This window comes from Thunnus albacares, chromosome 15 (genome assembly GCF_914725855.1).
Source record: "Thunnus albacares chromosome 15, fThuAlb1.1, whole genome shotgun sequence".
In the NCBI taxonomy this organism is placed as follows: Eukaryota; Metazoa; Chordata; class Actinopteri; order Scombriformes; family Scombridae; genus Thunnus; species Thunnus albacares.
The window spans coordinates 21,695,779-21,723,769 of record NC_058120.1 but is presented as its reverse complement, the minus strand read 5'-3'; the positions used below and the strand labels follow the sequence as shown (position 1 = coordinate 21,723,769).

The following is a 27,991-nucleotide window of genomic DNA, read 5'->3' as shown; positions in this document are numbered from 1 at the left end:
TATGTTTGCAAAGGTGTTTCCTGTTCATTTTTATGTGTGTTACTTTTGTATCTGTGAGCGATTTGACAACACTGTTTACATGTAGATCTCAAACGGTGGCAATGTCACCATTGCAGATACATTTGCATATCCTACAAGGCTCTTGGGTCACAAGTATGGTGTCTGTTTTGACGAGTGAAACAAGTCAAAATTAGTGAGAGGAGATTACTTCATATTGTAAATCAGAGCGTGTTGGAAATTAGGTGAAACAGACTGATTTTCTTTAGGGTTGAAAAATTTGAAGATCAGCTGTTGCATACTCACAGATGCTGCATGTACAGTATGTATAGTGACATGGAATTTGTATTATTTTCCTCATCTCATTGCACTGTATTTGAGATCATGTTGCACTAGTATATTAATATCGTCCTAGATTATTAACCTGTATCAATGTAAAAAAAACAAAAACCCTTTAATATCAGCATTAATCTGTCACTAATACCTTCAACACTCTTGTCGCCTGATCATCCTAAAGGTTTAAATTCTAGCCTATCATCACCCCCTGGTGTTCAAAGGATGTATTGCATTTTTAAAAAGCCCGAAAAACTGAAGTAATCTGTCTGCCTGAAGTCTTCCTTTCAGAACCTCACAAACATCTGCAGACTGTCTGCACTCTCTGCTGCGCTAGTTGTCGACCAGATGGAAAAAGATAATATCAGAGCAGTCCAGCCAGGCTCCAAACACAGTGCAGACTGTGATGAAATAGTTACCACTTGACAATATCCTGGTATAAATCTTGAATCACAAACATTACTCAATTAAATGAAAACTGGGAGAAATAAAAACTGTAGTAAATGTATCATCCAGTGATATAAACCAATTTATTTTGTAATTAAATTCCTATGTTTTTGTACTAATAGATGTAATTAGTTTCTGCTGCACACAACAATCCCCTAACATACCAAAGAGCAAGAGAGAAAAATATTAAAATGAATCTCTGATTCTGCTCAGTGTGAGGCAAACAATATATAATTAACCAGCATTAATGGGTAGCTTATAATTTATGTTATAAAATATTAAATGAATATTAAAGTTAAATCTTTGTCATGACTGTTGACCTTAAACTGATTCATTATTTAGGCCAGACCAGACAAACAAAGGGTCGTTCGGGACAAGTGCAGCAACACTCAGGGAAAGTCTCTTCCAAGAACTGAACCCAAGTGCTCCAGCGTCCTGCCACCATGACAAATGCTCATGCTGAATTATGAAGACATTATTTCTACTCGAAGAATGACTTCAGCCTACATTCAGTAAATACAACGGCCCTAAAGTGATATTGCTAATCGCTTTTCTTAATATATCACTTTCAACTTGTCGTTGTGGATTGAGATGCATTGATAGGTAGCAGGGAGGGATGTTACCTGAGGAGTCGCAGTTCGGTCAGAAGCGTGGGGTTCTGCTGGGCCTTTTCTGGTGTCGGCTGAGAGGCCTGCTCGTGCTCCAAACGCAGCCTCTGGATCTCCTGGAGGATCTCCCTGAATAAGTCAGACAGTCAGTTAAGTGACTGAGCACTTAAGTTTAAGTACTAATACCCCAAATGTAAAAATACTTGGTTATAAGTAAAGGTTGTGCATTCAAAATCTGATTTAAGCAAAAGTACAAATGTATAATCAGCAAAATGTACTACCAAATGTAGTATCAAAAGTACCATTTATGAGGATTGACTTCTTTCAGAGTATGTTATTATTTAATTATTATTATTAATGTGTAAGCAATTTCATGTTAGAGTTAATTTTACAAGAAAAGTTTGATATCCTGAGAAATATTTGCTTTCTTGCAGAGAGTTTGTCTCTGCTGGTTGCTGGGCAACCACACAATTATTTTAGGAAGTTACTGCTCCCGGCCAAGAAATAGTTCCACACATAACCTCCCATAAAAAAACAACTTATCATTTTTACACTTCGGCTTCTGCAAGGATTGAATAAAGACAATATAATTTTATTATCGTGGGACAGATCCAGGCCTGTTTCCAATCTGTATGCTAAGCTAAGCTAACTAGTTCATGCTGGCAGCCTCATATCTAACAGACACAAGTGAGAGTAGCATCAATCTCACCTAACTCACATCTAACTATTGCTCTTACTATTTTACACAGAGCTGGGTTGCTGAATCTGAGACAATGCATCATATCTTAAAAGGTTATGAAATGTTTAGCATGTTGAATCTTAATATACAAGTAACTACAGCTGTCAGGTAAATGTTGAGTAGAGTAAAAAGTACAATGTTTTCTTTTGACATGTGGTGGACTGTAACGTACACAGTGGCTTAAAATGAAAAAAAAAAAAAAAAGTACTTAAAAAGTATACTTAAGTATAGTACCACACTGTCAACCAGCCAGCCCACTAATCAGTAAAGAAAATGATTGTTTCGGATGTATAATTAATGTTTAAATGATAAATTGTACCTGTTTTTGTTCTCCAGCTCTGCAATCAGCTGCCTTTGTTGCTTATTGGCATCAAAGTTGAAACCCAGATCTGTTGGTGGACATTGCTGCTGAAAAACAAAATTATCATAGAATGGCATTAACAACGGTGGGCGAACAAAAGTCAAACACCAACAGCTACGTCCTGACCACAGTGAGCAGTAATGATGCTCTGCTGGAGTCTTATTATGTTTCTGCATAAACAGGGAGCCATTTCAGGTTACGGCAGATTTTCTTTATCCCTCTGTATAACAGTCAGACTGCAAAGTACAAATCCAAATAAACCAAAGATAAATCTTCTGTTGGGTCACTGGTTCTCAATAATTCCCTTAAAGGAATAGTTCAACATTTTGGGAAACTGTTTCTCTTGCTGAAAATGTCTCTTGCAGCCACTTAGCTTAGCTTAGCATAAAGACTGGGAACAGACAGGAACAGCTAGCCTGGCTCTGTCCAAAGGTCACAAAATCCACCTACCAGCACCTCTAAAGCTCATCAATGAACACATTATTTCTGATTTGTTTATCTGATACAAAACTAAAGTGTAAAAATGACATGTTGTGGTTTTACACAGGGGTCACATGCAGGACTGGACACAGTGACTTCCTGAAGTCTTGTTGTCTTTGTGGGGCAACCAGCTTCAGGAACTTCAGGAAGCCCCTGCTCCCGGCGAGCATATAACCCCCTCGTAAAACCACAATTTGTCATTTTTACACTTCAGTTTTAGTATGGATTAAAAGATCAGGTATAACATGTTAATTAGTGAAATTTAGAGCTGTGTGTAGGTGGATTTCGTTACATTTGGACAGAACCAGGTTAGCTGCTTCCCCCTGTTTCAAGTGTTGGATGATAAGCTAAGCTAACAAGCTACTTGCTGTTGCTTCATACTGAACAGACAGATATGAGAGTGGTATCAATCTTCTCGTCTAACTCTGGACAAGAAAGCAAATTTCCAAAAATGTCCAACATTTGACAATTTGCTTTAAAGCACATGAGACGTGTTTCTTATTTCATATCATGTTTTAAGAAAACTACACCTGCACCTGCTAAAAGATGAGTGCACTCATCTGACCTTTCCCCCCCCTGTCTTACAGAACAACTATATTTTAAAGCTGAGTGTGACACAGTTTGACTTGTGTGTGTGTGTGAGAATTGTGAGTGAAAAGTACAGCTTCAATTCTCCAGCCACAAAGAAGCCTAACAATAACTTGTCAAAGCATTAAATGTGAAATGCAGGTTGACTGAAGCCCATCACGGGGCGTCCACTCACTGTGGAGTTTCCCGCCTCGGCTGCCAGGCGGGCAGCGTAGCGAGCGATGAGGCGGTGCTCTTCATCTAGTCTGCTGGGACTCTCCAAGACACTGCACAAAGTCAAAGAGAGGTAGATACGTCAAACACACACATACTGAATACAGCAACACAGACTCTACTGTCAAAAGCTCTTTTATAAGTAGAAGTAAAAGTTTACACCATCAAAGTGATTACGTAAAATAATTTTCATGACAAAAAAAACTTTATAACTGAGGTGACCTTAATATATGACAGTTGGCTTTAACTCCAGAGTTGATAGACAGTCTGAGATAATTGGTCATAACAATGAACTGAGATGAATAAGAGCGAATGCAGCATGCCAAATGCATTTGTGAGTGTGCCAATGCCCGTTCTGGCCATTTCATTGCTGACTGGAAACGTCAAAAAGGCATGAAACTTTAAATGATCATGGGCGTGGCATATGGTGTGGACAGATGACAGGACATATGCTGTCCCTTCTCGGCAGGCGGTCTGCAATGAGGAGTGAAAGAGAGCTGAAATGGTGCCGGGCTCTCAGCCTCCAAACAGGACAGCTATCTAACTCTGACTGGAGAATGAGCGATGATTAAGACCATTAAATCCAATCTGGCTTCAGACCCGCTGCATCAACAACTACAGTCCCTGCAGCCTCGTATACACTGCAAACCAGTGATAAAAGCAAAAAGAAACAAGAAAAAAAAGCATTATTATTATTATATAAAAAAGACTTTAAAAAGCTGCAAGTGTGATGAGATAAATTAGGCTACTCCAGATGCGACAGTACCTCGCTTGTTTCAAGGGTTTTCTTATTTCAGTGATGATATCTGAAAATACTCGGCTGATCATGTGACTTGTTTCAAAATAGCCTCACTTGACTGAAGAAAATTTAGTTGATCTGCATCAGGAAAAAAGTGAAATCACTCCACCAACATGTTAAAACATTTGTTTTGAGGGGAAATTTCAAGACTCTGACAGGAAATGTCTCTTTTTAAATAATTTACAGTCTCGTCCTCAAACTGAAGCATAAACACAGCCTGAGGTTTCTTGTAGGATTAAAGTAATGCATTAACACACATCAGGGAGCTGCTCGGGTTGGCTCAGGAGAAGCGATGACCCTGCAGGGTCACTGCATGTCTGGATGTTTTTTATCTTCAGGCTATCACTCCAAAAGCTCCTGTATTTGCTTCATCGGGGAGTTTCCTGGCACCACCTGATAGTCTGTGCCAGGTTTTGGACAAAGATTCACAATCTGCCTTAAAGCTCTCCTGAACTGGCGTCTTTCCCAGGTACTTTTATTTTGGTCACATGTGTGAAGAAATCTCTCAAACACAGTAGCTCAGACACCGCTGGGTTTATTTTGGTGAGAAATAAATAGGTGATGTTTTTTAAAACTGTTTTCTGACTTTCCTGATGGCGCTTTAACCAAAGGTCACAACTTTCAGAGTCCAGAGATCTGAACTTGTCCGAACTTCCCAACACATCTGGAGGGAGGCATCTTGTTCTTGATTGGCCCTGCAGCAGCTGCGTTTACATGTTAATGTTACTGGGCGATATGGTTTGAATCAATATCACAATATTAATAACAACAGTTCTCGGATATTCATATATAGTATATGTAATTTCTTTATCACTAATGATAATGTATTATAAAGTTGGAGTGGATTTCCTTTTAGAAAAGATAATCATCTCATGATACTATCCATAAGTGATACTGTTCAAAATTACCTCACATCTTTTCTCTCATTTACATCTTGTAACTTATCCAATCATTACTTTACACAGCTCTTATTGCACTAAGACATTTTAAAAGCTTTATTATCTGATGTTAATTATGACTTGTAATTGTTTTTTGTGAATTCTAATTGTCTAATTGGTTGTTTGTCTGACTGCTGGCTGTGTTGTTGTTAACTGTAATTGTCTTTTGTTATCAGATTTCTTTTGAAAAGAATGAGGATGAGAAAATAAAGTTACTTATATCATACATGGCAAAAAAACGCATACAAAATAATCACATTAATGTTCATTGCAATGAACTGAGTTCCACTGTTATGCAGACGTAACTCTTCATACATTCGAAAAATCATTCAAAAAAAATAAATCATTCATTCATCAAATTAATTAATAATAGCAGAATTTTGTGAAATTGCTAAATTTTATTGTATCATCACTATTTAATTCCACTGAAAGTCAATAAATTATAAATGTCCAGTTTGCAGTAAAGCATGGAGGACCAGAAGTAGTTTAGTCACCAGAAAAAGACAGTGAAGGTGAATTTAAAGCTGGACTAAAGAACTTTTACATTTAAATGAACGTCCGTTACATTCAAGCTCTTCCCAAATGGGTTAACACAATGCTGATTAAGCCTATCACCGCCTGATGAATCTCTCACAGTATACAGAGTTTTTCAATCTGGTGTCTGGTATGACACTTCCCACGCTGATGCCCTGGTAGTGCGGAAGCTAAGTATCCCAGAATGCATTTCGCACCAACCAGCAGTAATGGGGGACAGTAGCCATGTTAATATAGCTCGGTGTCCATCCAAATTTATGCTTGTTTCCATTGACTACTGTTATGTAAATATTACAAGTTGGTTCATCGAGATAAGCAGCAGGTGGCGGTGATTCTCCAGTCAGGTGCCATTATACCACTGCAGAAGAAGAGGGTGCAACAGAAGATAAACGTACACCAGTCAAACCTCAAACAGTGAATTATAATAATATGATGGAAATATGATATTTCTGTTTGTTTCAAGTAGTAATTTGGAGAGAGTTACTCTCCTCATGTCTCCACACTGATCTTCCGTTATTTTTTGTCTCTTCAGTGGAGCAGAAATCTTTATTTCAAACTGTCAACATCAGTCATGTGAGTTAAATGTTCGCTACGTCATAACTTATTCAGCAAAGGTGTTTCCATCCCTCATTTAGCGCATTAACTCTTTTTCAAAAAAGGCAAAAACCACTTCAAGCGAGTGTAAAAACTTTTTTGTGAAATCTGAGGACAATTCTCAGTTAACTGAATTAAAACTCATCAAGCTTAAGACAGCATTTTGTTAAAAAAAAAAAATCTTTTGCTGCTGTTGTTCAGCATGACTAACAGGTAATAAATTGTGTGGTGTCTGTTCGCCCTTGGAGGACCGGCTAGTGGTGAGCGACTGTCTGTGAGAGAGAGCAAGGTGGGAGGGAGCAGATGCCATGTCAGCAGAGCAGACAATATCAGAGAGCAGACAGTGATGGATGCTGGAGGCACAACACATACAATTTTTCAAACAACAGTGTGCATTCAGTTTCTACTTTGGACATCTTAAGAGCGAGTGAGCTCACAATCATGAATGTGTTCTATTTTTTCCCTCCTGACAAAAAGAGGAATTTGAAAGTGTCACCAAACATAGACAGCACTAGTGCTGCTTTTCAGTTTGGGTCTGTTGAACTGAGGCAGAGCCACAAGGAGCTTTGCATTATTCAGCAGTGGCATCTTTGACTCATAGGCCCTTCGTGTGAAATCAGGCATGCGTGTTAATTATAACAATAGATCATTATTTACAAATCAGATGTGACACACAGATATGCTGGTAGGAATTGTCCTTCTGCTCCGAGTGAAGCCTGCTCCTTCCCTCCTCATTCAACACCTCATCTACCGGTATCCATACTGACACTCAACACAACCTATTTTGGAAGCGTCACGGTGGCTTAATGCGCAATTTCTGCCCTAAATATGGCAGCTGTGTAGTTGTTATGCCCCTCCAAGGCAACAGCATCCTCAGTGCATGACATCTTCCCAAAGCAGCTCTGACTCACGGAGCAAAATGTCAAGACAAAGGTTATCAGGCTTCTTCATTACTGCCACAGTGAAACAAACCTCAGGAGAGCGTCGCCTTCCTCTGTACATGCAGCAACACGTGATGTCTTCGACTGACCTCCACGGGTCTGGATGCTCGGCTCCATTTGCCGCCTCGGGTGTCCCTATCTTGTCAGTTCCCTTCAAACCAGCTCTGATCTTGATACTGTCAGCCCTCGGAGACAACACTGCGCTGCACAAAATGTTCATCCCAGGAAGAAACTTAATCTAGTACTGATTCTTAGTGTCTCATTTTTTCGAAAAAGCAGATACAAAATCTTCCGACAAAGTGGGATAATTACACTTGCTTTAAAATTTAATCGCAAAAAAAAATATTGAGAGCAAAAGCCTTCACACAGATTTTTATGATAAAAATACACATTTTAGGGTCCAGCACTTGATAAAATGGCTATCTGCGATGGACATTTTTTGCAGTGTGTGTGCTGCCCTTCAGCTGCCTCTAGCTTGCTGCCTGGACTCCTTGGTGTGCTACTGTATGATAACTCAGCCCAGAGGAACACAAGTGGAAAAAACATCCACAGACTCCATTCAGGCTCCTTCTGAATCCTCTACAAAAACCTTTGTCTGGATTTCAATCAAACACCTGATACAGAACAGGGGTGGATATCTCGCTTTTCTTTTTGTATGCTGGACAGTGACGTCTCTTCCCTCCAAATGTGCCGTGGGAAGTCCCTGAGCAGTTCCATCTTGCAGATACAAATTACCAAAAAGATGTGATAGAGAGCTACCGTATGCAAAAAAAAGGAAAATCCAACCGGCACAGACCTGCAGGACAGAGTGCAGATACATTACAGCTCTCTCAGATTGCTCTCCATTATCAAATTCATAACTACAATGGTTCATTACCACTGTAAATAATAATAGAGGTGGCCTTTAAATGAGAATGGCTAAAATGAGAGGACAATTACCTTCACGGGGGCCCTCGCCTGCTATCTGCTTACACGATGATGAGGCTCCAATTCTATCATCATCTATTTGTCAAATTAGCCCTTTAAGTGGGAGTGCTCACATATTCTTCGTGACAGCGTAGCAAATTTTCCTCTAAAAATACACTCATAAGGGCATGCTGCTCAGATGCAACAAAATGTGTGTCAAGTGTGAGGGAACAAATAACATCTGTAGCCTGAATTGTCGCTCTATTCTTGTTATTTCCACAGACTAGAGAGAATCTGTCACCTATTCTGAGCACAGAGCGAATTAAAAGAACTTATTTCCGCATTTTTTTGTGTGTGTGACTTAAAGTGACATTTTGTCATCTTTGAAGAATACATTAGAGGTAATCATCACAGAAGTGCATCTGATTCTGTGGAATAATATCTTCAAAAAGACAGTGTGAGATCATCCCTGGGGGTGCTTACCTTTTGGTAGGAGTAGGTGCCCCAGAGGACATGAGCATTGTGTCGTTCATGTTGCTGGCCACTGGTTTCGGCTGACTAAAAGACAAGATTAAAGGTCTTTAATGCTATACTGCAGGGGCCTGTGGTGCTTGTCACCGGGGAATGGAGTAGAGGGCATTTGCATTTTATTAATAAGCATGAATCAGCGATCCTGACTTCAATTTAATCCAACTGTACAAAAGAGGGCAAGAGGGGAGGCAGGGGGGATCATTATAAACCACTGAGTGTGGAGCACAAAACAGGCAACATGTTGTACTGTGTTAACTTAAAATTGTTGCGGAATAATTGACTTTTTCCGGGAATGGCAATTTAGATGTTTTTAGGGCTGTTAGCTTAAACCTAATTAACATGAGCAAGAGCAACAACAGCAGACAAGAAAATCTAATTAAACTGGAAGTCTGTGAAAAACCAGGAAAGGTGACATTGTGGGAGGTAATTTGTGCGAGTAAACAAAGCGATGGGGTCCATCTGGCGGCTGAATCTGTGGCCCCGGCGAGCTCATCAGAACCCAAAAACCCCGGGACCACAGGGTCTCATTAACGGATCAAAATATCACTCAGGTGCTCTCAGCTTCACACTTCGCCCGGCACAGAAAATAGCAGCCGCTCACGACAGCACTCAATTTCCATATCTCTGTAGTTGCATCTCTTCAATCTGCACAGAGTATCTCTCTGTAGCTATCAGCCTTGATTCCATTGTAACTGACTGTTTTATTTAAAGCGCTCATTATCACATAAAAAGCAAAACACTGAAAAACATTGTGTCCTATTATGCTTATTTGTCCAATCAGCATTTCGGGCCAGATGAAACTATTTATATCCAAATTGTGAAGAATACTGTTATCAGCATGAGGCATAAGTCTTTTTTTTTTTTTTTTTGGCTATAGTGCTTAAACAGCACGCATACTCTTCTTCTTTATGCATGAAGAAATTATTACAGCTCTACTGAACACAAAACAGAAATCAGAGCAGGAGGAATTGCTTAATTTTGGGTCACTAATTGTATTCAAATAATTTCACAAACCAAAATACATATTCCCTGCATTAATGTGAATGCTCAAGGGGGTTTGTGTGTTCTTTTTAAAGACATACTGCAATTATTCATACATTTGAAATTCTCCCAGGACTAGCCTAACAGATCAAAAGAAAGCCATGGACAGTCCTGCATGAGTAATTTATCAGTTTTTTAAAGGCCATTTGCACAGATTCAATCCTGCTAATTGTTATTTTGCATGCGTAAGAGAACAACACTTAAAAGACAGAAAAAAGAAGCAAGGTTAACCCTGTCACTACTCAAACCTGCACACATGCTGCCATCTGGTCTCAGTAAAAAAAAGCCCAGTCCATGTGAAAAATGTTAACTTCTCCTTTTAAACACATTAGACACGAGGCATCACTTACCTCTGTGAGGAGAGAAAGCACCTGCCTGGCTGGCAAAATACATCCAACTGCTGCTGTTGCCAGATGCCTAATCTGCCCTCAACTGAGCAGGCGAGCATCTCAATGTACTACACTGCTGCTGTCTCCAAGGAAACTCGGCGGTCACATGACTTTATGACGACGTAGGTTCTCTCTCTCTCTCTCTCTCTCTCTCTCTGGCTCACACATACACTCTCTCTCTCCTCTCCGTCTCTCTCTCTCTCTCTGAAACTCTCTGCTCCGACTCTGTCTTTTCACCTCTCTGAGACATGAGGACAGAAAATTAAGAAAATGCCATTTGCTCAAAATACATCTAATGCAACCTCTAATAATAATAATAAAAAAAAAAAGCACAAATCTACTCTCATCTCTTCAGGACAAAAACGAACTGCCCCCTACTGTCTACACTATAATTGCATTTACATATCTTAACTCTTCCCCTTACCTTCAGCGAGTTACATAAGTCACAGCTGTCCTTCTATAATAATCAAATAATCATCAGTCATTTTCGAGTACACTAATATAACTCTTGTGGAACAGCAATTTGCGACAAAAAAAAAAAAGCTTCTTATGTAAAAGCATCAGAGTAGCAGTATTTATTTTCACTTGGACGCCATCCTCTAAGTACTTGGATTAATTCTAACAGACTTATTCACATCAGCGTCTGCAGCATGGTGGTTCAACTGAGAAATAAATGTTGACTGAGGACACATTGTCCGGTCAGGGAGCCGGCGTCTCAGAGGTCAAACAGGAGTGAATTGACACAACATTTAGGCACAAAGAGATCAAAGTCTGCAATGCGCTAAGCCTTGTGTTACCTGCGTGCAGTGAATGACAATGTACCCCCCCCCCCTCCCTTCCTCTCCCCCCCCTCACCCCCTTTTCCATGCACTTGGCAGTTGGCAGGGGTACAGGGAAAATTAAGTGCTCACATTCGCCTCACACATTCACCTTACTTCTGACAACAACGGATGCATGGCTGCCTTCAATCGCCCTCAGCCGGCTAAAAATAATACCCAAACATGAAGCATCCTCCCTGCTGGCAACAGTGCTCCTATTTCCCCGCAAGGCTGTCAGTTCCTCAGCCATAAAAACCCAATGGATCGCCCTCGCAGAAAAGTGAATTACATGCCTGTTCTCTCCATTTTAATGACATTGATGGAATTTGCATTGACCCGGAGAGTAAAAAAAGATGTAAAACAGAGGAAGGCATTTAAAAAATGTTATGGGATTTCTGGGGATTATATAGAGAGTGGAAAATTGGTTGCTAAATATTAAACATGGCTCATAGAGAATTTTGACGCTATAGTGCATATTCCACATTAATGCAAAGTACGGTAAGATGCCTATTTTGGACTCTTAGACTATTTTGGTGCTTAAAGTCTTCTAGCAGAAGCGGTGCTAAGTCTGAAGGTAAGAAGCCGTATCATAGATTTAAAGTTCCTGAGACAGACGGTGCATCCCAAACCTATAACTCCTCTCCAAAACACAAATCCCCAAGAATCTTGCTGACAGCTTGAGCGGAGGGAAAAATTCACAGCTCAGCTCGCTGTTAGTCTTTGCTTTCAGATGCCAGTAAATACTTCAAAACAGCATCAGAATAGCTACACTATGTCTGAAGACGATGCGAGGGATTGGACAATCGGGAGACTCGTGTCCCTTCGATTTGTGAGTTTTGATCAAACTTGACGCTCTACCCTGATTCTGCCATTATTACTTACTCACAGGTGCTTCGTCAGCCTCACACGCACGTACACACACCTGAGAGAGCGCGCTGATGGATGTCTCCTGGTTTACAACGTGAAATAACACCTCTCCGCAGACAACATTCATCAGGACTGGCAACTATCTGTGCTAGTTTTAAACTAAAATGGAGACATGGCAGTTTTCCTGTGACTCATTATCTGAGGGATCCAGTTTGAGCGAAGATTTCTGTTGCCAGCAGGGAAATCAACATGGGAATGGTAGGCAGATAATTACTGTATTCACCCACAATTTCTCTGAAATTGACTGTAAAGAAATGGGAATTACTCCATTAGTGCCAGCTTGTCTGCATACTAATGACTACAAAGAGTGCAGAAGTAGGGTTTATAATTGGTATGTTGTATTTAAAGGAAAAGTTCAATTTTGGGGGGGAATTATTTGCTTTCCTGCTGAGAGTTAGATTAGAAGATCGATACCACTCTCAAACATGAGAGAGGTATTGATCTTCTCATCTAAGTTTCAGGAAGAAAAAATGTCAAACTATTCCTTTAAATGTCATAATCTCAAATTATGTGTCATAAATTCTGCATATCTTCATCTGCATGCGTACAAATAGACTCGTTTTATATCAGCTGGGAATGATTTGACATTAAAAACGGGATAGCTAAGTATGGACGCATTAAATCCGAACCAAAATTAGCACAGCAGTCACTGATGAATACATATTTTGAAAGGTTGTCGTGTTTAAAAAAAAAACATCTTTTCATGGTTGATGAGAGGCGTGCTACTTTATCACCTCACGAATAACAAAACATAAAAGCTTTAGGAAACAAAGGTAGATATTTTTCCATCATCAAAGACAGAGACGTCCCTGTGTCAGACATAACAATAGATACACAGAGACATACAAACAAGTCTCAGGGGTCAACAGTCATATCCATTATCCTAAAAGTCAGTGAACACACACACACACAGAGCCACCAACCTTGAAATGTCATCTGTGAGAGCATGAAAATGCACTTTGTCCTTTAAAGTCTTAAAGAGAACATAACGACAAGAAGTTCCTGCAATTTCAACCCGAAAACTTCATCTTTAGAGGTATCACAGAGATATAGTATATATGGCTGTGCGTGATGAATAATACATCTTTAATTTGAAGTAAAATATGCTCAAACAGGAGCCTTAGTTCAAGGAAAAATCTTTCTGAGAAAAAGAATTACAATGAAAGGCTGCTGTACAATAAAATCCAATATAATCAAGAGCCCCAAGTGAATTTTCCAGGACAGGACTCAATATTCACAGGGCCTCCATCATCTCAAATAATCAAAATCGTAAAAAAAAACCAACAAAAAAACAAAAAAATGACACGGATTACTGCTCGCTGAGGGCACTGGATAGACATAATCCAAAAATAGTCCTAGCCACAAATTTTATTTTAATCAATATTAATCTACTTGTGTGATGTAATTTCATGCTACACAGCCTATACCGCGCAGGATAATCCAATCGCCTCATCTCTCAGTTGGAGGAAAACATCCGGGTTGACAGTTGATTCTCCGCATTGTGATGAATTGTAAATATATGCAAATGTAAACTTCATCTTAAATGCATAAGTTTGGGCACAATGCAGAAAAAATCCTCCTGCCAGTGGGCAGAGCCTCGATGAGAACTGATTCAGAGATGATGGTATCTATCGTGCAGTAAAACAGGAAATCATGTTGATGTATTTATGTTGTGTCTATATTTCTTGGCATTCACTGAGCTAGTTTCTCCCCCGTGATGTAGCTCACTATCAATTACTCACTGACACTTGCCAGCAGCAAAAGCATATACAGACAGCTTACTGTAGATTTATGATCGTGACTGGAATATGAAGCAGGATTTTGTTATGAAATGCGCCACGAGAAATGTTGAAAGCTCAAATGAGAAAGTTGTTATTCCCTATAATCCTATTAATGCCATGAACAAGCAAAATCATAAATCACTTCTTAAAATCTGAAACATTATTTGATTTTGTCTTGGTGGAGGCCAAAAACCGTCAGTTTCGGCATAACGATGATGTGAAAAATATGAAGTGACCTTAGCGATGCGAGCTACTGCGGATGTATCTCGGTGGTGGAATTGATTATGGAAATCGCACTATTTTTCAACTGAAATGTAAATGAGTGTGCCAGGTTTAAGACAGCAGCAGAATATAATGCATTTCCTATAATGACTTCCAGGAGCCTCAAAGCCTGGAGTGTGAGATTTATACCACCGTCCCTGTTTCATTGCCAACAGACTGATGAGGACCACTGCGCTCTTAACGGCAGCGGTGGCTGAACCTTAGCGTAGTATATCAGCATTTCCGTGTTAGCAAATAATCAGGGGCTTGACATCTTAGCAAGATGGCACACTATCAGTCATGTGGTGACAGCGAAATGGAAAGATGGAGGCAGTTACATGACGGGAACAACTATAGATCATTAGCACACTGGGTACTACTGTGCTGTTCATCAACAAATCAGTTGGGTGTCCCTCATTAATGACACAAATAGTGGTAACAAATGCCTTGGAGAGGCTCTTACACAGTATGGGTGAGTTCCTGTGGTCTCTCTGCCTGTTCGGGGAACACAGGATGCGGTGGCTCTCCGATGGGGACGCAGCCTAGAGATTTACTGATTGCGTGGCTCAGCTTTTTGGCCGGAGACTTCTGTGAAGAGGGCGGGAAAAACAGAGTATCTGTCACCTTGTGTGTTGTATTCACCGCTGTCATCGTGTCAGAATAGTAGGAACAGTTTTAAGCTGCTGCAGGGGTAATTTACATAACTAGGTCAACAGTTTGTTTACTCGGTCAAAAGTGTGGATCAGCAGTAGTTTGTGCATATTCAGTCCGCTACTTGAGATGCGGTTCTGGTGGCTGCGGTGCTGTTATACAAGCTGCACTACAGCCCTAAAACTGCACTGCAATCTGGCCATTATGCTGCTTTCACTTCACGTATGAGAAGTGATGGAGGGTAGAGTACGACTTGTGTACGTTCACATCATCGAGCAACTGTGGAATGACAATTTAACACCTTATCCATTAAATTTGGGTTTAAGTATCTTGAACAACATATTTGTTATGTGCTCCCATATAATTGGAAGATATATTGGACCTTTAAGTCATCATCATGTTTTCCAGTCATAATTACAACTTTGATGTTAACATAAAAGATGTTTACAAGTCTGAAACAGGTAATTACAGTAACACTCGATGACACGTAGGCAGCGTAACTATAAAATACAGTACCAAAATTTTTACAATGGGTTTTTGATGGAAGATACTGTGTGCATAAATTTTTACACAACTGTTGTGAGGGAGAAAGGTTTTTATAAAGTTGATAGACATCAGATATTAAGAAAAATAGGAATTATCTACACTTGGGGTAAATTTTGCTTTCAAACATACTAATTAAGTGCAGCAGAAGATCGAAACTGGTAACTACTCCTCACATTTTAACCAACTTTTTAATTTGACGACAATATTTAAACAAGCCAATCAAAACTCCCCCTCAGAGTGAGTAGTAAATTAAGATGTAGATTCACAAATAGTAACTGTAATAAACATATCAAGCAAAAGCGAAATATTGCATTGTGGGTTTTTTTTAGCAAAAATTATTTTTATTTTGAGGGGACTTATGGTGATGTTAGTGGCTTTGGTTATTGTGGTACAAACTTCCTGATGAACAGAGATTTATCACGACTATGTTCATGTTGCACTTTCTTGTATTTAAATCTATTGTGTTATTCTATATATGTTACATGTTCCTGTGTGCATTGATGTAAAGAACATTTAGTTCACCTGTTATGAATGTGTAATAGAAATGAAATAGCCCGTCTTTGTCTATAAAATGCATACATTTTACACTTTAAAATTCTGACATTCACATATAAAAGCTGAAAAGTAAATATAGTGCGCTGAGTAAGAGGCCTGTTAGAGCAGCTATGGTTAGTAATAATGCCAGTTAATCAGAATAGTGGCAAATGGAAAATATTTCCAAATGTCAAAGACAAACATGACAGGTTGTTTTGAACACTAGAAACCAAATGACATGTGGTAATCAATGTCACAGATGTGTCTCATAGACATATGATTTACACCAATTTGTCCCAAAAGTAAAAAGCCAATAGTGGCCTGATATATCAGATAAAATGATTTATCCACCTAACCTTTCTGATAAATAGCATGAATGCTTTTTTTTATATTTCAGACATTGTTTTGTGTTTCACGCACTCAGGCATGTCATCCCAGTCCTGAGGTTTCATGAATCAGTCATTCTTCACTGTGTACAACTGAGTGAGATGGGAATTGGATTTGGGATCCAGCGCCTATGACTTCCCTTGTTTCGATTTATAATATAATGATCAATCCTTGGGGAAATGCGGCAACATAGTGAATTCAATCAATACAATTTCACTTACCAAAATGAGTAAAAAAAACCCCACCATAAAATCCCCCTTGGATTGCTTTGAGAGGACAGGAAATGTAGGGAGACGCCTGAATGGTGTGCTATGTTGTAAAATCATTCCACGCACTCAGAGAGATATTGACTTTTGAATTGTTTAGAAAAGGGAAAAACACAATGTAAAATTGAAAGTCATTAGGGCTTTGTCTTACCCAAGATGAGTGCTCCTTCATCTGGTGCTGGTTGCTATGGGGACCATTAGCATGGCCACGCCAGAAGCAGCTCTGACAGAGCTGGTAGCCATGGCACTGTTGGCACCGATACCGGAAACCCATCATGCTCTCACTCCGGCAATATGAACATTCCACCGGATGGAAGACTGAGTAGTGAAAACATAACAAAGGGAGGATTTTCTTTTCGTGTTTTCTCCGTATAAGTAAAATCTCTACTTACAGGGTCACAAAAAGGGTAACAGAAAATGTATGTACTCCCACAGCCCTATCAGAGGAACTCAAGCACTCCTTTACATACACAGTCTTCATCTTCCAAATGTATTCATTTGAAATTATTTTAAACTGGACGTTACATAACACTATTAAAGGACCAGTGTGTAGAATTTAGTGGCATCTAGCGGAACGGACTTGGCAGAACTGGAATATAATATGTATATGCATATGTACGTTTTAATTAGTGTATAATCACATGAAAATAAGAACTGTTGTGTTTTCGTTACCTTAGAATCAGCCCTTTACATCTTCATAGGGAGCAGATCCTCTTCCACAGAGGCCACCATGTTGCAAAACCATGTTTCTGCAGCGAACGGACAAACCAAACACCGGCTCTAGAGAGGGCCTTTTGCGTTTTTTGCGAGTTTCGTGGCCACCGTAGGTTCTTCTATATGTCTGGAGGGGGAGGGGGAGGGGAGGTGTACTCATTTGGTTGCAGTCTGCAACCTCACTGCTAGATGCCACTAAATCTTACACACTGTTCCTTTAATTATATAATATTGATATTGCAACCTTTTTTTCACATAGCAATCCTGGAATTGTTTAGGCTTGTGCTCACTTTTTCTTTTTCTCATTCGTTTTGGTTGAATTTGCATTTATACTGTCACTTGATGTGGCAGAAGTTGAATGTTTAAACTATTTTATTCATTACTTTTCAGCTCTTTCAACTCTGTTCATGTGCTAATGAGTTTGCATGCAATTCAAGCATTGAACTTGTACGTTGACTTCCATACCTGACAGTTATTGTGACAATAAATATACTTTAAGATCAACCTCACACCAATTTATAATCATATTTGTGTTATTTTCCTCCTGCACACAAACATGTGGACATATTTTTTACTAAATTATAATTTTTTTTTTTTTTTTCCAGATTTGCTGAGCTGCTCCACAATCTTTCCATGTACCCCTGACAACTGCAGAAATACAAGTTATCCTGGTTGGGGAACACCATTTTAAGGTAAGTTTATTGGACAATATCAGTTTAAAATTCAGAAAGAATAAATGAGAAGCTGGCATGTTCAAATGTTGAAACTTCAACATGGGCATACAGTGTAAATATAAACAGTTGAGAGTCCAGGTCTTACCATTTTCAACATTAGCGAGTCGGTGCATGAGCGGTAGCCATACGAGGCATTGAGGCGGAGGATCTGCCATCAACACATCCAAAAACGTGTTCAGCATGATCTTCTTCTAGATACAAACACACACATGCATGCATCCGTTTACATATGCTCATCAATAGAGTTTAGCTACAAGATCCCCTGCAAGGAATAAGTATCCTCCTCCTACCTGCTGAGGGAAGCACGTCCGCACTGAATGCTCCGTGTAACCAAACGAGGGGCCCTCGAACACGGCTGTGGGAAGTTTCAGCACCTCCCGAAGAAACTGATCAAACTTAGCAAACACCATGACTCCACTTGAGTCAGAGATCTGTGAGAAAATATCTGAGAGACAGAAAATGCCAGAGTTAATGCTCTGCAAAAACAGAGTGCAAAAAGGCTTTTGACATTCCTGTGAATGGAAACTATTGATCCATGGTGCACACACTTTGCAGAGAGTTAAAACATGTACAGTTAAAGCAAATGAATTCTGCATGCACCAACAGTGCCCCTGTGTGTTTAATGTGAGCAACTACATGAAGACTGCAGCTGTCCCAGGAGACATCTGCAGCTAACCAGATCAGATTTTTAAAAAAAGGCAGCTCTAAATATTCTTACACGCTATATGTAAGGTAGTCAAATATGAACTTACAACGTAGTTTGTCCACAATTTTCCCTCCACACATCGTTGCCAGCATGGATTTCATTGAGAAGACTGTCAGCTTCCCATGGCTTTCACTGCAAGTAGAGAGAGAGGTGACGTTTCATCAGTACATTTAAGAATGACTATGTGACTTAACATAATAACACAATCTTAGTCATAGAAGTGAGACGTTTAATGCACCCATATTCATTTCAATAAACTCAGAAGTTTTGCCACTACAACCTTTGTTGGTGTGGTATGACCAGTAGCTTTAGGATGCTAATGTTAGCTAACTTTAGGCGGTGATTGCTATGTAAATACTGACTTTATGACTCTTTTCCACTTGTTTAACTGTCACCCTGTGTTTTAGTTTAGTTTATTACATTTATTTGTCAGGAATTATGTATAAAAGAAAGAAATCTCATACAGGGAGAAGAGAAGTATTAGAGGTGTTACATAGACTCACTTTAGTAAAGGATAATGCCATGTTTGCACAGAAATATTATTATTATTATCATTCAAAGGTTACAATGAAAAGTAAAATGCATTTTGCTTTATTCTATTTCGTGGATTTAACCAGACAATTCTGCTGAGATTACAAATTTGAGATTTAAAAATAAAGGGAAAAAATGGCGTCAAGATAAACGTAACATACAGCGATCTGTATGAGCGAGAATATATATTTGAAACACATGTCGAAAATCATCAGCAATCATGAACTAGGCCTTAAATTACATCTTAACAAGGTATATACAGGTAATTATTTAGATTCCTTAAAATCTTTTTAACTTGCCAAGAGAGACCGGCTCTTTCATTTCAGATTCATTTAGCTCCGGCTTCCGAGCAGAGGTAATAGAGTACATGAAAGCTCTTCTGCCTAATTCAGTTTGGACCTCAGGGACAGATAGCGAGACCGCTTCCTGTGATCGCAGACAGTAATTTCCACGAAGTTTTCCAGAGATAGGGCAGCATGAATAATAACGAAGCAGCGCCAGAATGGCCTTACAGATAAAAGTAAACCAATTGAATGGGCCACATGAATGGACAGGGCAAGAGGCCAATCAATTTGAGCATACAAGGTACAATAATGAGAGAGAGCTTTACGGTCAATAATAAACCTCATGCTCTCCATGATTCACAAAGTCTGGGGCCTTGAGCACAAAGCAGGCATTAAGAGGAGGTATATACAGTAAGACGTCACCAGGGCTACTTCAGTTACTTCAGGTATTTTCTTTAACACAGCACACTCTGTTGTCTATTGGGAGATGGAGGACAAAGATCTTTGTTTGTTCCAATATTCGTCAGCTTATTGCCAAGTTTTCTGAGGCCTAAAACCTTGTTGGATGGATTGTTTGTACAGTGAAATCAAGGCTGTTGCTACCATTGAGGACACTGAGATCTTTTTTTTTTAGTAACCTTGAGTGGAGTTTACATTTTACAGTACAATTAAAAACTTGGACATGGACTGTATTCTTTAGGCTTATTCCAGTACATTTAAACATGATTCCTTCGGGCCAATGTCTTCAATTACAATGTTATTGCTGGCAGAGTGGAGGCTGAGTGGCATTTGAAGCAGCATTTAGACTTTTGTGTTGGAAAATAAAATAATAAGGCTTTATTTTACAGGTCCTTCATTTCCAAACAATTTCCTTGCCAAAATAGAGAATGCTCTGAGTTATTTTACTTAGAATTTAAGTAGTTGAGTTGAATTTGCTTGAATTGCTCAATTTAAATAAAAGCTGCAGAAAATGTAGCAGAACAAAAAGATCCAGATAATTGAAAAACCTCTCTGCATTTCAATCCTGGCGAATGCTATTATTTAATGTTCACATTAAAATATCCCTGACAACTGAATAAGTGAAAAAAATTGAATCCAGAGCTGCAACAATTAGAAAGAAAGAAAACATTTGATAGTTTTAGGGTTCCTAAATGTGAGAATTCACTGCTTTTTATGGTCTTAGTGAATTGAGTTTGGACTATTTGTCAGAAAATCGACATATTTTATGTCACCTTGTTCTGTAGGATACTGTGATGGACTTTTTCTTTCTCTTTTTGATGTTTTATTGACTAAACAATTCATCGATTTATCAAGAAAATAATCAGCGATTTAGTCAATAATGAAAATAATCATTAGTTGCAGCCCTAATATAATCAGTTACTGTGTTGATCCATATATATCTACAGTGAGACTGAATGCCTGAATGCATTAAAACTACACAGTGGGGTAAAAATTTAAACTCTATTTTCTGACATGCATCATCCTCTTTCTAGTGTAAACAAAACTTCTCTTGATCCCTTGTTAGTGTAAGTATAACTGTATTTTAACTGGTTCTGGTGACAACACAAACATGTATCAGTAGATGTTTAAATGTCTATCAGCTGACTGTTGAAAGTAAGTCATTCTCACTTGGAAACTAAGTATTTTCACTTTGCTTAAAAATATTGAATGAGTTGCCTGTGAGTTGATTGTCAAGTACTTATGGCAATAAGACAGTTGACACATGAAACAATTACGGAGCCTTGACCTATTTGTCACAATAAAGGTCCATATAAAAATTTGGTGTTTATTCAGTCTGCACACCTTAACGCTGAGCTCTGCATCCTTGCTGCTACACTGCTTCCAGATCTTTAACTCCCCCAGCTTCTCCTGTATTAGCATTTAGTTGTTTTTGAATGTTTCTTGAATATGTGTTTCTGATCATCAAATGTGTATCTGAGGCTCTGCCAGAGGGGGGCTTTGAGCTCAGTGTCAGGAAAGTCTTGCTGAAATTGGTTCCAGGGTGTTCTGACTGAACAACACTTTACGTGGTAAAGTGTTTCTCCTCAGCTGTTAAAAGTATTCACCACATGATATTACAGTTATCATCTGGGGCAGCACTGTCAAGGTGATAAGCAGCCTTTCTGTCAGATGTTTTTGTTAAATGCACAAAACACTAAAATCAATCTTAACAAATCTGGACAATCTTCTGTTTGAGGAATATTACATCCTGCCATCCGCTCAGTGATACAGGTTGCTGAAAATAAGGTGCAGCAGGTTCAATTTTTCATTGATTCCATGTGCAATAAATCAAATAAACCATATGAACCTGCCAACTTGCTTATTAGTCCCTAATAGAGGCAGGCACTTTTCTTATCCTTAGTCTTATTCATAACATGTTTTTATTTCACACAGACTTTTTATGGAGTTTTTATGCTGCTTTGTTGCATTAATAATTTCCTCTTGTGCTACAATAAAGATCTGAATTGAACTGGTTGTTGATTAGCATTTAAGATTTTTGTTTTGAGTCATGTTTGTTGAACACATATCAAATGTTAACATCTCCACCTCAGTAACAACTGTGTGTGATTATACTTGTTTTGATATCTGCAGCAAAGCTATCCGAACAATAGAAAAGCTGATTCACCACCTACAGAGTAAAGTGCTGCTCTGTGGTAACACACCCACACCATACCTGTCATAGGTGGCCACCATGAAGTTGAGCAGCAGCCCGATGGACTGTTCCACATTGATCTGGTGGGTGGTGGGCAGCCGCTTGTTGAGCTGGTAGTAGATGGAAGACAGGATAGTCTCCAGCCGCGACACATTGATCTCGGCGTTGTGGTCCAATGTGTTGAGCCCGTTGTCACGAAAAGCTTCGATCATGTTCCAGACATCCACCAGATGAACTGTGAGAGGGGGCAGACTGTGATCAATTAAGCTTGTGCATGTTGGAACCAATGTTTCTATTGGTAGCACAGTGTCATATCTGTTAAAAACAGGGGAAAATCTTTTAAGAATCATGCTCTTACGGTTGCATCTCTTTTGCACAAACCGGAGTTTGCAGGCAGTCCTATAAGTTGACAGTCTGATAACATCAAAGTTTTGAGCTCCTGAAAAACAAAACCATAAAGAAATTCTCAAATCAACAAATCTCCAATAAAATGTCCAGTGCAGAAATAAAATTAAACTCCTTACAAACATAATCAGGATTACTCAGGGTACATTTAAACACTATCACTGTGTTTGTGTGGGAGGAATTATATGTGTGAGAAACCACGCATCTCCTGCGCAACTTAGAGCCAGTCAAAGAATTACATGAGCCGGTTCTGACTATGAATAGTGAAAAGACATTTTTCTCAGTCAACTCACTCATTTCCATGAAGAGCTGCCTCTTCTCCACCATGGCCTTGCCTCGTTTACTGCCTTCCTCGATCATTCTGTGGCACATCAAACAGCAGAGCATGTAACACTGTTCAGACACTCAGCTTGTTAATAAATGCGACACGCAGCTCCTTTCATTGTCCACAATCATTCAGATACCAAACAAGTCAGCATGATTTATACATATATATATATATATATATACATTATTACTGCAACTGAAGAAAAATGTTTCGAGAGAATGGACTAAAGAGAAGAATATAGATGGGTTGGTATGTATGTGTGCATTCTTTCCTCTTTATTATTCACCCTGTGCATCAAGGACTGTATTAGTCATCACATCAGCAACTCAGTTTGTGAAATATATAGATGTTCTAGCTTTGGTTGGCTGTTTAAAGGAGGATGACACCAGTTAAAGGGACAAAATTTATAGTTTTTACAACTGGTACAACAATTATAGAACTGATTTTGAAAACCTACAGTAGCCTAATAATCTGACTAACCTGCTATTTTTTAAAAAAAAAATTCTTCATGATGTTAATTAGTGATAAAATATGGAGATGTGTTCATAAAAGTGGCACTGTTATACAGCAACGTATCATGAAAAGCCCCTGAGGTGCTCAGTCACAACTAAGAAAATGTAATGTTGACAAAACTGTGACTTTAATTCAAAGGAAGAGTTTGACATTTTGGGAAATATGAAGGTAAAGCCAGTAGCTGCTTAGCTTAGCATAGCATAAAAACTGGAAACGGGGGGCAAACAGCTAGCCTGGCTCTGTCCAAAAGTAACAAAATCCACTCACAAGCACCTCTGAAGCACATTAATTAACATGTTATATCTTATTTATTTAATCTGTACAAAAAAACGTGTTGTGACTCTACTGCTGTTTGCCTGGAAACTTCACAGTGACGATAAGAATCTGCCCAAGAAACAGTGTGACATGTAAAACCCCCCATAAATCCACAAATTGTCATTTTACACTTCGGTTTTTGTGTCATTATTAAGTGGTATCAATATTCTCATCTAACTGAAAGTAAATAAGGGAATTTCCCAAAATGTCAAACTACTCCTGAAGTGTGTTGACAGTCTGTATTTTGCATTAAAATAAGCTGCACAAAGACAAAACTGGAAAAAAAGAGTTCGGTCTTATAAAAGACATAAATAATCTTGACTACAATGCAGGTATCAGACGTCGTACAGAGGAACAAAAAGAGCGCTCACGACTTTTATACCAAAGACTGTACATCAAATGAACAATTTCAACTTTTGTGCTGATGCTTATTGAACTTCTGTGTTGTGCATTTTTAAAAGGGATTGTAGGTGTCTGTTTTGGCTTCACCTCAGTATTCATACTTGCAGAAGACAAAGGCTCTTTGAAACAACACAGGTTTCACTACTTCATTCATTCCTTCATTCTTTTAATGTGTTTTAAGTGATTTCTCCAGTAGTACGTGTCATTTTTATTGCAGCTGCAGCTATCTATAATTGTTCTTGAGCGGTAATCTTACGTTATGTTCCTAAATAGTCGTCATATTCCACTCTCATCATCAAATTAGCAGCACACATTTGTGGTCTAATATGTAGTAAATACTGTAGCATCATCATGTTTTCAGTAAGACGATACATGACAGACATACTATCTTCTTTTACCACATGATTATTATGATACATGACATTTTTTGTATAAAAGACTTCAGCATTGTGTATCTGATTTTATGAAGATTTTAAAAGTATTTACCTGTCGCTGGCTGAATGTCAAACAAAGTGAACCACTACACGTCGACCCTGTGAAGACAAGTCATAAGAGAGTTAGTGAGGGTATCTTTCCACTTGATGTCACCATTACTATGAGAGATAAGCTATTCCCTGCTGACAAAATGTATTTGACTTTTAAATAAGTAATTAACACCCCCCCCCCCACCCTCTCTCCCTCCTTCAAGGACTTCATTAACTCTCAATTTGTGCTTTTGTTTCCCGTCTCTCTCCTCCTGTAGAGATACTGGTGAGCTGGCTGGGGAACACTCCAGTGCCAGTGGTCTGTGCAAATGATAATTCTCCATGACATCCCGCTCAGCAGTGACTGCATCCTGTGGGCTAATGACACTGACTGAGCCGCAAAGTAACCACTTAATGATGACGGACACAGAGCACATTACGAGTGGCCGATATGCAAGAAGCGCCGGGTTCCCCTGGACAGCTTTGGACCAAGGGACCGGGCCCCCCTCGAACATCTCTGGATCATATGCATGTTCGCAGGGTACGTTCGCCAACCGAGGGGGGCGATCAGCTGACCAGTTGAGCGAGAGCAAAGAAGCCAAGGTTCTGCTACCCTCAGGAACTCTGCAGACAGGGACTGTTTCTCTCTATTTCTTGCCTCTTTTTTTTTTGTATCCAGCCAGTTTCCTGCTCATTTTAGAGACATTCCTCTTCTCAGAGTGATCTCTACTGTCATGACAGTGCCTCTTTCAAGTTACAATCGTGCTACTCTGACTTGTGTAGAATATTTTTTATTGCTTCTTACAGGCACCAGCAAGAACCACTTCCTCTAAAATGCAGCGTTATTCAATTCACGCATTATTTCACTGATAAGTTAAAAGAATAGGTATTAATTTCTGATTATTTTTATTTCTTGATTTATTGATTTAGTCTATGAAATGCCAAGAAACAGTGAAAAATCATTATTTCCCGCAGCTCAAGGTGACTTCTTTGTCTAACTAACGGTCCAAAAACCAAAGATATTCACTTTATAATGAAATATAAAAAATACAATGAATATAAAACAGAGAAAAGCAGAAAAAAACGCACATTTGAGGAGATATAACCAGAGAATATTTGGCATGTTTGCTTTAAAAATCCAAATTTTAATGCTCTGAAAAAGTATTGTGGTTCTTCTTTGAAGTTCAACAGCAAAATCATCACACCAACCCCAGTCAGGATTAAAGGTTCACTTTAACCACAACTGCACTTGGAGACACTTGGCGAGCCCAATTACATCTTAAATTGGGTCCTAAATGGGGCAACACAAATTGTATTTGTCTTTTTTTTTTTTTTTTAGGGGTGATATGTCAGAGAAGCACCGCTGCACTTTGGGGAAAAAGGCTAGAAAACATTTGCTGTGCAGTGGGAGACCCAACAGACACATGTCAGCAAAATAACACAATGGTTCATTGTAAATATTCAGCCTATGAAGTAACTGCAGAAATTCATGAGTAGGCAACTCGGGGCCTTGCATTGGCAGAAAAAAAAACAAAAAAACTGTGAGCATTGCATGACAGCAAATGACAGTTTGTGATACAAGTTGAGTATTTTATGTAAGATGAAGGAAAAAGAGGCAAATCCTCAATAATTCATGACAAAATGAATTCACAGACCGGAGCACATTCAAAGGCACAGAGCAGAATCAGTGATATGACTGAGGTAAAGCTCTGTTGTAACACTGTAATCACTCATTTGCACATAAATGATCTCAAGCACACAATAGTTCTGATGTGTGTTACAGTAAGACTGTTTAATAATGAGTAAAGGCCTGTAAAGGTGCATTTTTACTGTAACCGCACCTTCAGCTTCGAGGTAATGACAACATCCTTTGACGCGAGTCAACATAAGGACTCGGTTACTGCAGTATCTCCCTTCCGCTGATATCATTCACTCCTCTGTTTCTGCGAGCCTCAATTCTCACAGTGCAACACTTAAAATTTACTTCTGAAGCGACGGAACCGCACAAAACGCAGCCATATTGCTGATTTAACTGCCTATTTACCTTATTTTTTCCATTGTGAATGGTGTGTCGTGATGTCCATCATTTTTTGGATGTGAAACAATGGCAATCCTGCATCTTTTTTTAAAAAAATTATTATTATTCTCACTGGTGTATCGACAGCCGAGTGAGAGGCAGAGCAGAGAGCTGGCCTTTACCGGAGGAAAATCACGCAGGTTGCGTTTAGAGCATCATCATCATCATCATCATCGGCAGCAGCAGCAGCAGCAGCAGCATCAGATGGGGAGGATAAGTGGTCCGGGGTGAATAAGGAGGATATTTCCTCCGTGATTCACAGCCGCACTCTCACCTTTGATGAATCCACGCTTGTTCCGCCGACGTTACAGCTGTCCGAGCGATGAGAAACGGTTCGGACCATCCATCATCGTATTTCGAGCTCCTCTCCCGTTTCATTCGACTTCAATCTTGGGAACTGCGGTTGTAGCCGCACATAGAGATGCACGAGCGCCCCGCTCCGCTCGGCATCATCAGCGACCCAGCGGCAGAGGACGGCAGAGCGCAAGCAGGCACGGAGATGCCATGCGCGACCACCTACTACACTTTACGCATGTGCGCACGCACGCTGGTTAAAGGCGCACTACTACTATTGCTGCTGCTGCTGCTCTGAATTATGATCCTCAGTATAATAGACTGGAGATGATACAAGAAATACTGATTAAATTTCGTTTAAAGGGGCACTACAGCAGTTTAGTTCACAAGAGACAGAGTATGAATAGTATGGACAATAGGGCTGCAACATTATTGATTAATCTGGCGATTAATTTCCAGATTAATCGATTCTTTTTTTTGGTTTATAAAATGTCAGTAAAAGGAGAAAAACGTCCATCACTGTTTGCCAAAGCCCCAAGTTGCCCCATCCTCAAATGTTTTGTCCTGACCAACAGTTTATAACCCAAAGATATTTATTTTTAGAAGACTAAAGAATTATTGAAAACTCAATGAACCAGAAATTATATAATGTTTAAGAATCTGGAAACAAAGGATGAGCGTATTTTGTTCTTAAAAACCTCACAACGACTCACAATGATTAATCGATTATCAAAATACTTGTCAATTATTTTCCTGTAAATTGACTAATTGTTGCAGCTCTAATGTTCAAAATTTATGCAGCAGCAGCCAATATATCTTGACTTTAAATCTCCAAAAAAACACTGGATCCAACATTTAGCAACTCAATTTAGCATTTTTCATCATCAGACCATCTCAGCCTCCTAAAACACCCACTTCTCTCAAATTCCACACCTCTGGTTTGTAAATTCTAGAAATCTAA

At 39.2% G+C, this 27,991-nt stretch overlaps 1 protein-coding gene across 5 annotated transcripts in view; it reads right to left on the bottom strand.

The window, feature by feature from the left end:
- dtnbb (dystrobrevin, beta b) overlaps positions 1-27,266 on the bottom strand; it is a 34,493-nt gene extending 7,227 nt beyond the window's left edge. The window contains exons 1-14 of one of the 5 annotated variants that reach the window (XM_044374316.1): positions 27,011-27,266; positions 24,682-24,728; positions 22,931-22,998; positions 22,591-22,671; positions 22,254-22,467; positions 18,811-18,896; positions 18,349-18,503; positions 18,144-18,249; positions 16,762-16,928; positions 14,690-14,814; positions 8,962-9,036; positions 3,729-3,819; positions 2,444-2,532; positions 1,401-1,514 (exon numbers count right to left, since the gene is read on the bottom strand). In XM_044374316.1, the coding sequence (XP_044230251.1) occupies positions 1,401-1,514; positions 2,444-2,532; positions 3,729-3,819; positions 8,962-9,036; positions 14,690-14,814; positions 16,762-16,928; positions 18,144-18,249; positions 18,349-18,503; positions 18,811-18,896; positions 22,254-22,467; positions 22,591-22,671; positions 22,931-22,997 (1,370 nt within the window). In that variant the 5' untranslated portion in view covers position 22,998; positions 24,682-24,728; positions 27,011-27,266. The remainder of the gene's footprint in view (positions 1-1,400; positions 1,515-2,443; positions 2,533-3,728; positions 3,820-8,961; positions 9,037-14,689; positions 14,815-16,761; positions 16,929-18,143; positions 18,250-18,348; positions 18,504-18,810; positions 18,897-22,253; positions 22,468-22,590; positions 22,672-22,930; positions 22,999-24,681; positions 24,729-27,010) is intronic. The other 4 variants (XM_044374318.1, XM_044374317.1, XM_044374319.1 and 1 more) reach the window with 4 other exon arrangements.
- Between the last annotated feature and the right edge of the window lie 725 nt (positions 27,267-27,991).